Here is a 17068-nt window from a genome sequence, read left to right on the forward strand (position 1 = left end):
AGTGGTCACCCAATCTGCTTTTAGTCTCTCCAATATAGAGTAGGCCACATTGGGTGCAGCGAATACAATAAACAAGATTGGAGGAGATACAGGTGAAGTAATGTGAATATGTTTTATTCAGTGTCACTGAAACTTTTTCATACTTTGATCAGTACAAAGATTTTGCAAGACAAAGGCTAAAGTCATATTTGTGCCAATAATGTAGTAAAATATTACAAAGACTATTCCTTCACCACTCAAGCTGAATTCTGATTTACCATTTATTTAAAAGTACTTCCTGTAGAGGGTGCTGTATAATGACTAAGCCAGTTTTATTCTTTGTGAACCAGGGGGACTGAGATCATTTGTACTTTACATTCAGATCAGCTAACTCAGCACAGATTAGCTCTCAAACCCAGGGTCTCCCTGTACAGATTCTGGATTAGTGGTGCTGGAAGAGCACAGCAGTTCAGGCAGCATCCAAATCTCCCTGTACAGGCCATGCCATCAGAATTCAATTCTGAAGGACAATCACTCCAGCAGAAGTGCTTTAGTTTGTGAAATCTGTAAGTTGTGAAAGTTTCTACAGAAGTTTTCAAGTTGTCAGAATTGGAAATAAACCATAAAACTGTTTTAGTAGTCCCAGAAATAAAACTGCATATAGTCAGTTAAGTAAGAAATTAGGAGGAATATTATTTTGAGGAACTCTGAGGAATTTATGTAATATAACAGATATTGCTAGAAACAGGTTGAGAATTGTTTTGTTATTTATGTTAAGATCTTTCTAAACTGTCTTTTAAAAAATCATTTGTTTCTTTTTCTTTCATGTAATTAGGGCGGCACGGTGGTTCAGTGGCTAGCACTGCTGCCTCACAGCACCAGGGACGTGGGTTCAATTCCAGCCTTGGGCAACTGTCTGTGTAGAGTTTGCACATTCTCCCCATGTCTGCGTGGGTTTCCTCCCACAGCCCAAAGATGTGGTTAGGTGAATTGGCCACGCTAAATTGCCCGTAGTGTTAGGTGCATTAGTCAGGGGGGAATGGGTCTGGGTGGGTTTCTCTTCGGAGGGTCGGTGTAGACTTGTTAGGCTGAAGGACCTGTTTCCACACTGTAGGGAATCTAAGCTAAACTTGTATTCTTTTGTTAAAGAACATTTGTAACCCTGCATGACTAGGTTTCAGGGACTAACCACCATGGTAACCAAACAGAAAAATTAAAATTATGATCTGTGAAGCCAGTTTTCTGACTTAACAAGCATTATTTTTAGGTGGATCATAACAGGAATATGTTCCACCAAAATCAAAAATCAATCAATGTTTTAATGAGAATTGGTTCAATTGACATGACATGATCCAATACTCACTATCAGCTAATCATTAGTGTACTGTGTATTATAGCATATATAGTCTGATATAGAAAAGAATAAACTGAAAGAAGGAAAAGATACTGAAAAACTGAATGGGCAAGTATCAAACTAACATATTTCTGAAAAATACATAGGTGAATTTATCAAATTATACTTAACCATGGTCTTTTAAAAATTGCTTTGTTTTGAGCAATGACAAATTTTGAAAACAAATGATGAAAAATAGTGCCATATTATCTTGACTTGCTGAACATTCTAATCCCATTTATGTGAACCACTGCTAGAAGTTGAAAAATGAAGTTATACCTGTTGTGATCGCTCAATAACTTCATGTATACTCCTTAGCATAATGTCTTCCACTTGTACCAGCCATTTTTCAACAGCACCACGAGCTTCAGAAGTGCTAATCTTTTGAATCAATTCAACTCGTTCACCTTCACTACTGAACATTGCAATAATGTCCAGATTGGGAAGAAATTCCAATTTGCTAATACCCTCAAAACATTTCTTCAAATGAGGTTGTACTCTTAATGGATCCTTAGTTTCTGAAAGGATCTCTAGCATCTCGTCATTAGAAAGAAAGAAAAACCTAGAAACATTAAGCATAGAACATTAATATACTCCAGTTTCATCAGTACACTTCATGTATGAACACTTAATTTAAAAAAAGTTACACAGGGCTTTACAAATACAACTGTCAGAGAAAATCACAGCCACGAAAGGACAAATTTGTATGTGAAAATATATACTATATTTTATATTATTATTGTGCACAAACCACTGAAAGAGGCAGAGCAAGTTGAGGAAGATTTATGGAATTTTATGAGGGTCTGAAAGGATCTGAAAGTTTTAGTAATAAGCACCACCCATAATGATGATTTCATATGGACTTATTGACAGAACAGCTTGTGACCTTGAAGGTGTGAGAACCAAAATTCGATCCTCCTCCAAGACACCATAATAATCTCTATCATATTAATGTTAGTGGTAACAATGTAATAAACTATATCTTGTTAACAAGAGATGTATAGTTCAACCAGGAAGTGGTTTTCCACTATTACACTAGACCAAGCAGGCTCTATAGGTTCCTGCACTTAAACAGGATGGTGTCACCAATTTATTGGCATGTCCATACACCAAGGTAGACAGTAGATTTCGCTGCTCGTTGGATGCTGCCTGAACTGCTGTGCTCTTCCAGCACCACTAATCCAGTATTTGATTTTCAGCATCTGCAGTCATTGTTTTTACCTAGTAGATTTGGTTAGACTGCTCATACAACATATGGGATCGTGTTCTTTATAAATAGAGATATTGCATACTAAAACTAGGAATTTAAAGCAAACCTTTGTAAATCACTGGTCTGAGGTTAAATACAGTATTGTGTCCAATTCTCACCATGATAATTTAGGAAGGAAATGAAAATATTTGCAAGAATAGCATTCAACATCATTCACAACTCCTTAGTTACTAAAGCAGTCCAAGTCCATTCAGGCTTAGGCTGATAAGCAGCAAGTAACATTCATGCCAAATAAAGGCCAAGAAATGATCATCTCAAACAAGAAAGAATCGAACCATTGCCCTTTGACATTCAATGGCATGACCACTGAGTCCCTAATACCAATATCCTGGTGTTAACCAGAAATCGAAATGGGTCACCAATATAAATACTCTGGCTACTACAGCAGGTCAGAGACTAGGAATTCTGCAATGAATAATCTGCCTCCTGACTCAAAACCTGTTCACCACTTACAATGCACAGGTCAGACATACGATGGAATACTATTCATTTTCTTGGATAAATGCAGCTTCAACAGCATTCAGGGAGCTAACACTATCAGGAAAAGCAGCCCTCTTGATTGGAATCCTGTCTTACATCATCAGTAATCACTCCTTCTACCAAAGGCATAATGTATAAGGTGCACTGCAACAACTCATCCAGGCTCAATAGATAGCACCTTTCAAGTCTGCAACATCTACCAACTAGAAGGACAGCAGATAATTGGGAACTTCAGCACCTGCAAGACCCCCCAAGCAATACACCATCTTGATCAATGGAATAAGATTGTTATTCATTCACTGTCAATGGCTCAAAATCCTGGATCTCCTTTCCTACTGGTATGGGTAGGTCTATGGTCACATGGACAGCAGTAGTTCAAGAAGGTAGCTTCTCAGGGTAATTGGAGTGTCTTGGTCATCCAAAACCAACCTTATTCCATTTTCAGATGGGCCTATACATGATTATAGAGAATCCTTATCTGAAATAGATAATAAGTAACTTAAATATAAAAATTAGTGTCTCAGAAAGAATACTTTTTTTGATCCAACAAAATTTCTGTTGACCACTTTGGCCACGGGGTGAGTACTTCATTGGTGTGTCTGTTTCCCCTCCTCAACCACACCTCACGCCCAACTACAAATCTGGTTGGTCATTTCCAATTTTGCTTGACCATGTATGTACTAGATTTCTTGCAATCCTGTGAGGTGGGTTGCTCTCAAGTGCTCATTGACCATTTAGCAAATTGCCTGAGTTATGCTGATAAAGCCCAAGATTGGAAATGGTTTGATCCTCTTTATATTGGACTCAAGTAGGTAGGATAGACATTGCTCCAACTTCACGTCCACTTTGGTACAAGTTGAAAATATCCATTAAACTTCAACATGGGATGATCAATTAGTTTGGTTAAACAAAGCTACGGTTGAAATAATGCTTGAGTCATAGAGTCATAGATATGTACAGCACGGAAACAGACCCTTTGGTCCAACTCGTCCATGCCAACCAGATATCCCAACCCAATCTAGTTCCACCTGCCAGCACCTGGCCCATATCCCTCCAAACCTTTCCTATTCATATACCCATCCAGATGCCTTTTAGATGTTGCAATTGTACCAGCCTCCACCACTTCCTCTGGCTGTTCATTCCATACCATCATCTGAGTGAAAAAGTTGCCCTTAGGTCTCTTTTATATCTTTCCCCTCTCACCCTAAACCTATGCCCTCTAGTTCTGGAATCCTGACCCCAGGGAAAAGACTTTGCCTATTTACCCTATCCATGCCCCTCATAATTTTGTAAACCTCTATAAGGTCACCCCTCAGCCTCTGACGCTGCAGGGAAAACAGCCCCAGCCTATTCAACCTCTCCCTATAGCTCAAATCCTCCAACCCTGGCAACATCCTTGTAAATCTTTTCTGAACCCTTTCAAGTTTCACAACATCTTTCTGATAGGAAGGAGACCAGAATTGCACACCTAACCAATGTCCTGTAGAGCCGCATCATGACCTCCTAACTCCTGTACTTAATATTCTGACCAAAAAAGGAAACCATACCAAACACCTTCTTCACTATCCTATCTATCTGCAATTCACTTTAAAGGAGCTATGAACCTGCACTCCAAGGTAGGACCAAGTCTGGATGCTTCTTGGATTCAACTACAAATCGTAGAAAAAATAGATACTCTAAATGCTTTATGGACTACCTTGAAATTCTGAGTCCTATTCTGGACTCCCTTCTATTGTCTCATCTCTGTGCTCTTTTTAACATCAAGCAATGCTCATCATAATCATTACATGTAACCAGGAAGATGCAATTTAAATTTTTGTACCATGCACATTTTGGCTGTTGCTCCATGCCAAAGCCTATACCTATTAGTACTTTTTAAGCTCTCTTTCTTTCACTTTACCTCTTCTACACTCATAAGAATATATAAGTTAGAGCAAGTGTCGACAACTTAGCTCCTTGAGTCTGCTCTAGCATTGAATACAATCAAAGCTAATATAGTTGCAATCACAATTTCACATTCCAACTTAGCTCTGATGAAATATGACCCCCTGCTAAGCCTCTTGTAAGAATATATGTACCTTTGTATTAACAATATTCAAAACCTTTGCTTTCGCCATCAAAATTCCAAAGACTCATGATCATCATAGAGACAGAAATTTGCCTCATATTTGCTTTGAATGGGAAACCCCTTATTTTTAAGTGTTACCTCATTCTAGATACTGACAAGAGTAAACATCCTTTCCAAATCTACCTTGTCAAGATCCCTCAGAATTATTTATGTTTCAACCAAGTTACTTCATATCCTACACTTCAACAGGTTCAAGCCTAGCCTGTTCAATCATAACACAACCTGCTCATTCCTGATATTGGTTTGGTAGAACTTATTTGAACTCATTCCAACACATTTACATCCTTCCTTAGATAAGGAAACCAATACTGTTCACAATATTCCAGATGTGGTGTCACCAATGGCCCTTTTAACTGAATTATAACCTACTTTTATAATCATCTTCTTGTAATAAATTGTAACATTCTATTAACTTTCCTAATTACTTGCCTATCCTTTGTGTTCAAGCACATGGATACCCAGATCCCTATGCATCTCAGAACTCTGAATCTCTCACTATTTATATAATATGCTTTTCTTTATTTTCATATCAAAATGCCAAACTCCACATTTTTATAGACAATCTTGCATATCTTAGCTCAACTATTTAGACTATCTATTCCTTCATAGCTACTTTACACACTTTTCATAACTTATCTTCCTACCTGGCTTTGTGTTATTAGCATAATTAGTAACCCTACTTTGGTTCCTTCATCTTTCACTGGATCAGATTAACAATTCCAATCAGGAAACTCATATCTTGTGAGGTTCAGCTGGCTGACCTCATTACAATCACTACTCTTTCCCCTCTGAGTCCAAGGACATAGGCCAGTCCTTTTACTCGGAGAGCCTCGGGGGGTGTTTTAGTACTGAGTCAGGTTCCTCTGACTCTGCATTTAATACAGGCAACGTATAATGCACAGGAACTCACCTCTTCTGCCAGCAGCGGCAAAGGCTTTGAGGTGGCCCATCTCTGATTCTGAGACAATGCTTGACAGAGAGGGTGAACCCATGGGTTATGGAAGCCTTTCCAACTGCTCCGAGTGGAAGGGCATGTTTTGCTCCTGCACTGCTTGCAAATTTGCAGCTTTCATCCCTTTGACAATCAAGAATTTATGTATCTCTGTCTTAAATATAATTAATGACCTGGTCTCCACAGCCTTCTGTGGCAATGAATTCCACAGATTCACCACTCTCTGGCCGAAGAGGTTTCTCCTTATTGCCATCCTGAAAGGTCTTCTCTTTACTCTAAGACTGCCCCCTTGCATCCTTGCCTAGGTCTGTTGCACCTTCCCATACTTGTTACATCACTGGTGCTGACCTTGTGTCAACCATGCCTCTCACCATGTGAAGCCATTTCTGTGATTCTTGCCCCAAACTGCGTCCCCTACATCCATCTTTCTCTCTTGCTTGACGGAGCCTTATGTCCAGAATTGGTGTTCCTGATGCCATTTCACACACTCCCACCCCAGGTCCAGGAAGATTAGACTTAATCTGGTGCAGAGTCTTCTCCCCATTAGCAACTCTGCTAGAGCTATCCCTGTAGTTGCATGTGGGGTCATCCTAAAATCAAAGAGATATCTTGGTATCTAGCAAGACTGTAGGCTGTTTCTTCAAGTTATCCTTCAAAGTTTGGACTGCTCTTTCTGCCAGGCCATTGGATGATGGGTGGTTTGGAGCTGTAGCTATTCCCTGCTGACAATTGCTGCAACTACACAAGGACTGGGTAAGTTGCTCAACCTGTGAAGGGGGGCAAGGGGGAGTTGGGGAGGAGTCCAACAAATCCAAAGTAACTCAGACTTGAACAAAAGGACATAAGATTTATCCACCTTTTTGACCAAGATTTTAGTTCACTATTCCATTTTTATTCCTACCCAATCATAGGATGAAAACATTGCTGGCAAGAACAGATTCATTGCCCAACTCTAACTGCATTTGAGAAGGTGCTGGTGAATTGCCTTCGTCAAGCACTGTAGTTCATAACGTGCATACATATTCACAGTATTGTTATGTGACATTTCCACACAGCTTGCTATCAAATGTTGCTTGTTAATATTCCTTTGAAGTGACTTGGGATATTTTACCACTTTCAAGAGGTGAAATAAATACAAGTTATTGATGCTGTTGTTGGATGTCCTCATTGTTTTACTTTAAATGCTAAACAATGATTCACTGCCTACTTTAAAAGAAACATGTGCAGAGCTTCTAAGAACATTTTAACAGTTTGATAATATCATGGCATATACAATACCGAGGAAAGAAGAGCCGTTTTTTCTCCAAATAGGCATTTAGTCCTTTCATGATTTTCTCCAACAAGCGATTGCAATCCTGGAGTTTCCCCAGTAATCCTGTCAGAGATGTTGCCGCCAGAACCTATGAAGGTGAACATATTAAATAAAATATCTATAGCAAGCATATTATAAATCTTGGTCATCCTTTCCACATCTTGAGGTAGCGATTTACGTCAGGGTGTACCTTAGGATCCTTAACACAGTGTCTCATAATGTCTTTCCAGTTCCTGTCCACAGTTTGGAAGAGTCGCCCCTCTTCTGGCATCTGTTGCATAATGTCCTCAGAAGAAAAAATGGGGTCTAGATAGAGCCATTGAGCTTGTACTTTCAACCATTCATCAATGGTTTCCTGAACATGAATCAGGCGCTCCTCCCAATTCTTAAATATAAAGATGTCAAGCAGAAAATAATGTGTTAAAACAGTGCATTTTAATATTGTGCTCCACATTCCTAGAGAGAATTGATAACAGTACATATAATTATTGATCCATTTATTTCAGAGCAAGATCTTTGTATTATCTTTGATCACTCACAGTAATCAAGAAAGCAAATATTCTCATTTCCAATTTTTTTCTCGGAACTGTACTTCAGAACTTGGAGCTATACTTTCAGATATTCATCCAGCCCACTACAGCCTAAATGAAACAAAAGCCTTCTGATGCTAATGTAGCAAAAGTTTATCTATTTCTTTAACACAGAAAATTTCCCATAGCAATATCTCCTACAATCAATCTGAGATATCAATAATGCATAATTAGCTTCATAAAAAAGATTTCAAGTATTCTTTTTATAATACCATTGAGAGTCATTATGCAAAAATGTTTATAGTACAAACTTGATTTGAGTTTTTTGAAGAAGTAACAAAGGCGATTGATGAGGGCAGAGTGGTAGATGTGATCTATATGGACTTCAGTAGGGCATTGACAAGGTTCCTCATGGTAGACTGGTTAGCAAGGTTAGATGATTTGGAATAGTGGAAGAACTAGCCGTTTGGATACAGAACTGACAGAGGGTGGTGGTGGAGGGTTTTTTTTCAGACTGGAGGCCTGTGATCAGTGGAGTGCCACAAGGATTGGTGCTGGATCCACTACTTTTCATCATTTATGTAAATGATTTGGATGTTAGCAACAGAGGTATAGTTAGTAAGTCTGCAGATGACACCAAAATTGGAGGTATAGTGGACAGCAAAGAAGGTTACCTTAGATTACAAGGGGATGTTGACCAGATGGGCCAATGGGCTGAGGATTGGCAGATGGAGTTTAATTTAGATAGATGCAGGATGCTGCATTTTGGGAAAGCAAGTCTTAGCAGGACTTATATACTTAATGGTAAGGTCCTAGGGAGTGTTGCTGAACAAAGAGACCGAGGAGTGCAGGTTCATAGCTCCTTGAAAGTGGAGTTGCAGGTAGATAAGATAGTGAAGAGGGCATTTGGTATGCTTTCCTTTATTAGTCAGAGTATTGACTATAGGAGTTTGGAGGTTATGTTGCGGCTATACAGGACATTGGTTAGGCCACTTTTGGAATAATGCATGCAATCCTGGTCTCCTTGCTGCCGGAAGGATGTTGTGAAACGTGAAAGGGTTCAGAAAAGATTTACAAAGAGGTTGCCAGGGTTAGAGAATTTGAGCTATAAGGAGAGGTTGAATAGCTGGGGCTGTTTTTCCTGGAATGTCAGATGCTGATGGGTGACCTTATAAAGGTTTATAAAATCATGAGGGGCATGGATAGGGTAAATAGATTAGGTCTTTTCCCTGGAGTGGGGGAGTCCAGAACTAGAGGGCGTAGGTTTAGGGTGGAAGGGGAAAGATATACAAGAGACCTAACGGGCAACATTTCACACAAAGGGTGGTGCATGTGTGGAATGGGCTGCCAGAGGAAGTGGTGGAGGCTGGTACAATTGCAACATTTAAAAGGCATCTGAATGGGTATATGAATAGGAAGGGTTTGGAGGGATACGGGCTGGGTACTGACAGGTGGGACTAGATTGGGTTGGGATATCTAGCTGGCATGGACAAGTTGGATGGAAGAGTCTGTTTTCGTGCTGTACATCTCTATGTCTCTATGACTCTAAATAGCTTGATTCTCTCTCCAAGCATTTTATTCTGTTATGTAAATGATTGCAATATCATTGTCTCAGCATCCTATGGGTTAACTAAGTATTCATTTAAGATTCAAGCATGCTATTTATTTGGGGAAAGCCTTCTCTCTGAGCTCCTTGCCCTTTTCCCTCAGTTAGTGAAACAATTAGAATACATAATTATGGTCCTAATTATTTCATCTCCTTTAATTCCCAATGGCAGTTTAAAATGGAACTGACCATTTCCAAGACTAATCCTTTTTCAATAGCAGGAGTAAAGGTGCCAAGATGGAGGTCAGGTTATAAACTAGCTTTCCTAATAATTCACCAACTCAAGGAAAGACCTAAGCTCCAGCAGAAATGTGGAAGCCAGGGCACCTTTGATCACCCTTACTTTATCTTCTAACAGTTTAACTCATTCTTGTAGACTCTGGAGCCCAAGTAGATCACTTTGGGTGTCTGGAACGCACATTTTTCCATTTTAAAGTGTGTGCTCATCTGGGAGAAACTTCTAAGGACTATGCTCAAATTCTCTAAGTGCTCATTATTTGTCATTTGTTATTAACACATCATCTAGTTAAACAGCAACCTGGGGTGGACCTTGTAAAATTTTCTCCAATGTCCACTGATATCCCAAATGACATTCTCGTACAAAACCATACTAATTTTGCATACTTCTAATCCTCATCAAGTACACAATTGCAAGTACACATGACTGATGTCCAACTTCGTGAAGGACAGTTCCCTTGTCAGCTTTGCTTCTGAATTCCCCATTCAAGGGATTGGATAATAATCCAACTGCAAAAAGTGGTTTACCGTTTGTTTAAAATCCCCACAAAGGCTCATTGGGCTTCACGGTCAGTACGACCAGTGCTGCTTATTCTGCAAACTGGACTGATTTGATAATTCCTTTGCTTTGCAGCCTTCTGATTTCTGCCTCGATTTCTGCCTCTACTCTTGCCTGTAAGGCAAATGGCAATGAGCAGGCCTTGCAGAATCATGGAGTTTTTTCCTGGTCAACATGCAAGGTGGCCTTGAGTCCTTTGATAGTTCCAAGTCTTCCTGAAAAGCTTTCGGGGATCTAATTGGAACTTCACACAGGCAGCCATTTTCTAATGGAAAAATGTTTAGACAGTGTAGGTATATCTTTCTTAACCAATTTCGCCCCAACAAGTTTGATTCTTTTGCTACAATAACTGGCAACTGAACTAGCTGATTCTCGTGAGAGACCAGAATTGAAGTTGTACCTTTAATCCGGAAATGTTCCCCAGTATAGGTTTTCAGTCTAGCTGAGGTCTTGTGTGAAAGTAAGGGCTGGGGTCCAGCGTGAATTTTGTTAAACACCTGTTCTGCAATCACTGAAACAGCTGGGCCAGTATTGACCTCTGTTAGAACCAGGTGACCATCTAACAAGATGTTTATTCTAATTTGGGCTTGTTAAGTGTTCCAAGCCAGGTGTAGGTGGACTTTCCGGTATGTGCACTCTCCTGGATACTGTCTTGAGTTCTCTTATTCAATATAGATCCAATGGGACTCTTTTGCTGTCCTGAGTTTGCATACCAGCAGCAACTACAATGGCATGCTGGCCCAGATCCTGCAGAAAATTTTAACTCTTTGGCTGTGTTTTGGGTTTTGCTACTGGCTGACCCAGAGTTCCTATGTCCTGAGTGAGGCCTGTGCAACTGCCTTCACTCAAGTGGTTTTTCCGAAGCTCAGTCAGCCTGGCAACAGTGTCCACTATGATTGGAATACCCTGCAACTCATATGATCCACTTGCCACATTTTCCAATGTTAGAGCCAGTTGTACCGCTTGCTTGATGCCCAGTTTTGCTTCAAACAGTAGGTGCTTTTGTATGGTTACATCATTAATCCCACATACCAATCAGTCTCTCAAAATCACAGGCCTCTGCCAGTCACCTTAACCTAGTCAAGAATCTCGATACGGATTTTCAAATTGCTGAGTAAAACCAATAGCATCTCGGAATTAGTGGAGGATTGGAATCATAATATTCCTTAACTAAATCCGTCAACTCTTGAATGGTTTTAGTTTCTGGTGCCTCAGGGAAAGTTAAGCTCCTCATAACGGGTGGCAAGGTGACACAGTCGTTAGCACTGCAGCCTCACATCACCAGAGACTCGGGTTCAATTCCCACCTCAGGCAACTGTCTGTGTGGAGTTTGCGCATTCGCCCCGTGTCTGCGTGGGTTTCCTCCCACAATCCAAAGATGTGCAGGTTAGGTGAATTGGCCATGCTAAACTGCCCATAGCATTAGGTGAAGGGGTAAATGTAGGAGAATGGGTCTGGATGGGTTGCTTTTCAGAGGGTCGGTGTGGACTTGAAGGGCCTGTTTCCACACTGTAAGTAATCTAATCTAATCTAACCAAAAAGCTTGCTGACCCACAAGCTGTCAGGAGAATTACTCATTGTTTTTCATCTGCCCTAATGTCACATGTCCAGAAAAAATAACACATTCTTTCCACAAACTGGGCCCAGACTTTGATGGCCAGATCAAATGAGTCAAGCTTCCCAATGACAGTATGTGACAGCGATACTCACTCCAACTCAAATACAACTATTGCAAAACTTCTTCAGGAGTGTGCTTTTCTCGTCACCACTGAATTAACACCACAGAGGCCGGTATCTCATCACCACGTCTCTCTTTATTTAGCTGTGGAGAGCCTTGACCCCGATTCAGCTCCCGATGAGCCAGCTCTCACACTGGACAGGATGTTTGACACTCCTGTTTTTATTTGTCAGCTAGGGCTCCCTAATTGAGTTAGATTAAAAGCCCCAGTTAGGGAACCCATATTCTATGAGGTCCACTTGGCTGACCTTACTACAATCACTACACTTATCTCTCTTCAAATTTCGATTCTTCCTTTGTGTCATGCCTGAAAATCACCTTCTTTGACCAACTTTTTGATCAGATGTGATAACATTTCCTTGAAAGGCTCTATGTCAGATTTTATTTCATAACTCTTTTGTGAACTATCTTGAGATGTTTTACGACATTAAGGGTCCTACCAAGATAAAAATATTATTGCTGTTGAAGCATTGAAACCTAAGCATTGATAGTATCTCTACCTCTGAGCCAGGAGGCCAGGGGTCAAGTCCCATCTGCTCCAGAGGTGTAGAATAACATCTTATCTAGAGATGTATAATAAACAGAGAATGCCGCATCAACTTAGCAGGCTTGGTTGCATCAGTGAAGAGGGAAACAGTTAATATTTAGAGTTGAAAGTCTTTGGAATAGAACTTTGAAATCAAAATGTTAACTCTGTTTCTTTCTCCTGCTCAGGTTGCCAGCTGACCTGCTGAGGTTTTCCAGCAGGGTGTTTTATTTCAGATTTCTAACAATCAAGTGTTTTGGAAATTTCCAGCAAACACAGTATTTTGCTTTAATCAGAGATTAATATAGTCACAATTTCCTCCTACTTACATTCTAGTTTTATATGAGAGTCAATGTTCCATTGGCTGACTTGACTACACTTTCTCATACTCTACTTTCTGGAATGACTTCATTCCATTCTTCCACTTTTGTTGCCTCAATCAAATTTGTTCTAATAAAGCAGTTTTCCATGCCAGGGCTTCTGATATGTCATTCTTTTTCCTCCATTCCCCATCCCAAGAATGGTTCTCCCAATGGAGTTTGCAGCATTCTTGCCTGTGCACATCCTACTTTCTGTACTTCTTTCATTCCTTTTCTTCTTTTCAAGAAGCATAACAGGGTTCCCTTTGACTGCACCTTCCACCCCACCAGTACCATATACATTGATCATCTTCTGCCAATTCAACCCTCTACCATCTTGACATGGTGTCACAATCAAAACCATTTTCCTTCCCCTCACCTTTCAGTATTTCAAATTGATTGCCTGGCCCACTTCTATTCACATCCAATAACTCCTCCCCTTCCTGTCTACCAAGGACAGAAAAGCAACATCTGCCTTTTTATCTCCTCTGTCCTCACCGTTTGAAACCTCATATATTCCTTCCAAGTGAAACAAACAAAAACAGAAATTGCTGGAGAAATTCAGCTGGTGTGGTAGTATCTGTGGGAGCAAAAAAAATGTTAATATTTTGAGTCCATTGACCGTTTTTCCTAAATTCCTATGCTCCCACATTATTCTTAGTCTTTCACCACGAAAAAAATTCCAATCTAAAATGGATGATGTTAAATTTCCTTGAACTGAACTTTATCTGACAGTTTTGTCCACTCATTCAAAAAGATAGTTAAGGAAAAAGTGGGACCTATCAGAGTTGAAGAAGGGAGCTTGCGTGAAGATGCTGAAGGTATGGGAAGAATTTAAAATGAATTTTTTAACTCCACATTCACAAAGGAGAGGCATGATGTGTGTATAGTAATCAAAGAGGAGCAGTGTGAAATATTGGACAAAATAATCATAACGAGAGAGGAAGTGTTAGAGGAATTGGAATTCTTAAAAGTGCATAAATCACCAGGGCCAGATGGACTGCTCTCTAGCATGTTGAAGGAGGTCAAGGAGGAAATAGCAAACTCCCCCAGGATTATTTTTCTAATCATCAATAGACACAGGAGATGTGTCAGTAGAATGGAAGAACGAAAATGTGGTACTGTTGTTTAAAATGGGTAAAAAGGAAATTATAGGTTAGTTAATCTTACTTCAGCAGTTTACAAATTGTTAGTATCAATCCTAACAGATTGAATATTCTGTCACTTACCAGGGGGTGGTCTAATCCGCATGTCTTTGTTAAGGGAATGTCATGCCTTACAAGTTTGATTAAATTCTTTGAGGAAGTGACAAGGGGGGATTGATAACAGTAGTAAAGAGGATGTTGTCTGCATGGATTTTAGTAAGGCATTTGACAAAGTCTCACATGACAGACTAGTCAAAAAAGTAAAGCTCATGGGATACAGGATACTGAGTTGAATTGGATCCAAAGTTGACTTAGTAACATAAAAAAAAGGTATTGTTTGACAGTTGCCCTAGTGAATGGAAAGCTGTTTCAAGTGGTGCTCTGCAGGGTTCAGTGTTGGTACCCCTGATGTTTGAGATTGGAGAGATTGGAGTTGATTTGCTTGGAACAGTGAAAACTGATGGGTGACGTGGAGTCATAGAAATGTACAGCATGGAAACAGTCCCTTTGATCCAACTCGTCCATGCTGACCGGATATCCTAAACTAATCTAATCCCATTTGCCAGCATTTAGCCCATATTGAAACCCTTCCTATTCATATACTCACCCAGATGCCTTTTAAATACTGCAATTGTACCAGCCTCCACCACTTCCTCTGGCAGCTCATTCCATACACGCACCACCCTCTGTGTGAAAAGCGTTGCCCCTTAGGTCCCTTTTAAGTTGTTCCCCTCTCACCCTAAATCTATATCGTCTAGTTCTGGACTCCCCCACCCCAGGAAAAGACATTGTCTATTTATCCTATCTATGCCCCTCATGATTTTATAAACCTCTATAAGGTCACCCCTCAGCCTCTGATGTTCCAGGGATAACAATCCAGCCTACTTAGTCTCTTCCTGTAGCTCAAATCCTCTAACCCTGGCAACATCCTTGTTAATTCTTTCTGAACCCTTCCAAGTTTCACAGCATTCCTCTGATAGAAAGGAGACCATGCATGCAATATTGCATGCAATATTCCAAAAGTGGCCTAACCAACATCCTGTACAACCACAACATGACTTCCCAACCCCTAAACTCAATGCTCTGACCAATAAAGGAAAGCATACCAAACTCCTTCTTCACTATCCTATCTACCTGCGAGTCTACTTTCAAGGAACTTTGAACCTGCACTCCAAGGTCTCTGACATGATTAAAGTATACAAAATTGTGAGGGTTAAAGATAGAATAGACAGGAGAAACCTGTTTCCCTTGGCAGAGAGTTCAAAAACCTGGGGTCAGAAAGATGGGATTAGAAAGGGCATCTTGGAGGAAAGGCTGAAAGGCCAGTAGAGATGCCACAACTCAACCTGACTAATCTACTAATCAATGGACCTTCCCTTTTATCCAACACTTTGCCTCTTATCAATCAAACCACATCACTAAGTTACCTATGTTTTTTTGCTTGTTTTCATTTCTAGGTGTGACATATGTCCTCTCCATTACCTTGTATTGATATACTATTCTCAAATCTACTCACCTTGATTTTCTTTTCAAATGGTTTACAGAATGGTGACCCTCTCATTGTTTGTGTCTTGATAATTTGATCATCAAGGATAGCCTGAATCTCATCCACAGCCGACAAAATGGAGACTCCTGTATCCCGATATAAACTTGTATGAAAGATTATTGTCTCCCAGGCTTCTTCCATGACTTGCATTGCTTTTTCCAATGAGAATTCCTAAAGATAGATCTCATTGAGTAACATCTTATTTTGTTCAGGAGTTATTTTCTGCTTCAATAGGTTTTAAAATAATTTAATAATGCTTTATCAGAATTTCTTTTAGTGCTGAACTATGTTTTGGGCTACTTGGACATATAAGGGAATAATATTACAAGTTTAGTTCTTAAGGTTGAAAAAAAAGACAAATTTCCATAAAGAAAGTAAGAAAGATAAGAATGAATAAATATAGAATATAGCACAGTAAGTGGTCATTCTAACTATTAAGCCTGTATTGACTCTTTGAAAACCTACTAAATTATTTCTAATCTCCTGTTCTTCCACAGAGTCCTGACAGATTCCTTTTCATATATTCAATTCCATTTTGAAAGTCACTATTGAAACTGCCTCTATAAAATCTCATAGATTTATATATACGATTGTAAGATATATGGAAAATAATTCTTTTCACATCTCCTTTGGCTCTTTTGCCAATTAATTCAAATTGATGTTCTCTGATTCTGGTTCTAGACCTCTACTGACACTGACCATCAGTGGAAATCTCAGCTATCCTATAACGATTCTTCATAAGTTTAAATAACTTTATTATATCTCCCCTGACTTCACTCTGTACCAAGAACAACAATAAGAACGTCTCTATTTTGTACAATTAATTGCAGTGCTTTATTTTATGACATCACTTTGGTAAATTGTTTATAAGTAGTCTCGAAGGAGTTGACATTCTTTCGGAAGCGTGTTGCCCTGAATTGGACACCTTTTATATTCAACACATTTCTTAACATTAGGATGTCTGAAAGTGCTTTATAGCCAACAGCATCATTTTTGCATGCACTATGTAATGTACTTTATAAGCTATTACTTAATATAGATCCATGTTTTTTTTGTTACAAAGTCAAATTAATGTATATTCATTTTAGAGAGTGAATTTTGAAGTAAACTAAAAGTGCAGGCTCAGCTGGGAGATGAGCTGTTCCAAATTAGATACATGTAACAATTGGCTGTTAAATGGATACCTGAGTTTTGGTTGCTGTTTTGACAACCATTCAAATTTAACAAATTAGTTTAAATTATGTTCAGGTTACTAAAACCCAATTGAGTTTGAATTTATTGTTTTATCAACATTAGACCAATAACAGA

The 17068-nt window shown here is 39.5% G+C and overlaps 1 protein-coding gene across 1 annotated transcript in view; it reads right to left on the reverse strand.

The window, feature by feature from the left end:
• Positions 1-17068, reverse strand: part of dnah12 (dynein, axonemal, heavy chain 12) — a 278731-nt gene that overhangs the window by 168422 nt on the left and 93241 nt on the right. The window contains exons 19-22 of the mRNA XM_072582341.1: positions 15731-15931; positions 7705-7899; positions 7481-7602; positions 1652-1934 (exon numbers count right to left, since the gene is read on the reverse strand). Coding sequence (XP_072438442.1) covers positions 1652-1934; positions 7481-7602; positions 7705-7899; positions 15731-15931 — 801 coding nt within the window. The remainder of the gene's footprint in view (positions 1-1651; positions 1935-7480; positions 7603-7704; positions 7900-15730; positions 15932-17068) is intronic.

This window comes from Chiloscyllium punctatum, chromosome 12 (genome assembly GCF_047496795.1).
Source record: "Chiloscyllium punctatum isolate Juve2018m chromosome 12, sChiPun1.3, whole genome shotgun sequence".
In the NCBI taxonomy this organism is placed as follows: Eukaryota; Metazoa; Chordata; class Chondrichthyes; order Orectolobiformes; family Hemiscylliidae; genus Chiloscyllium; species Chiloscyllium punctatum.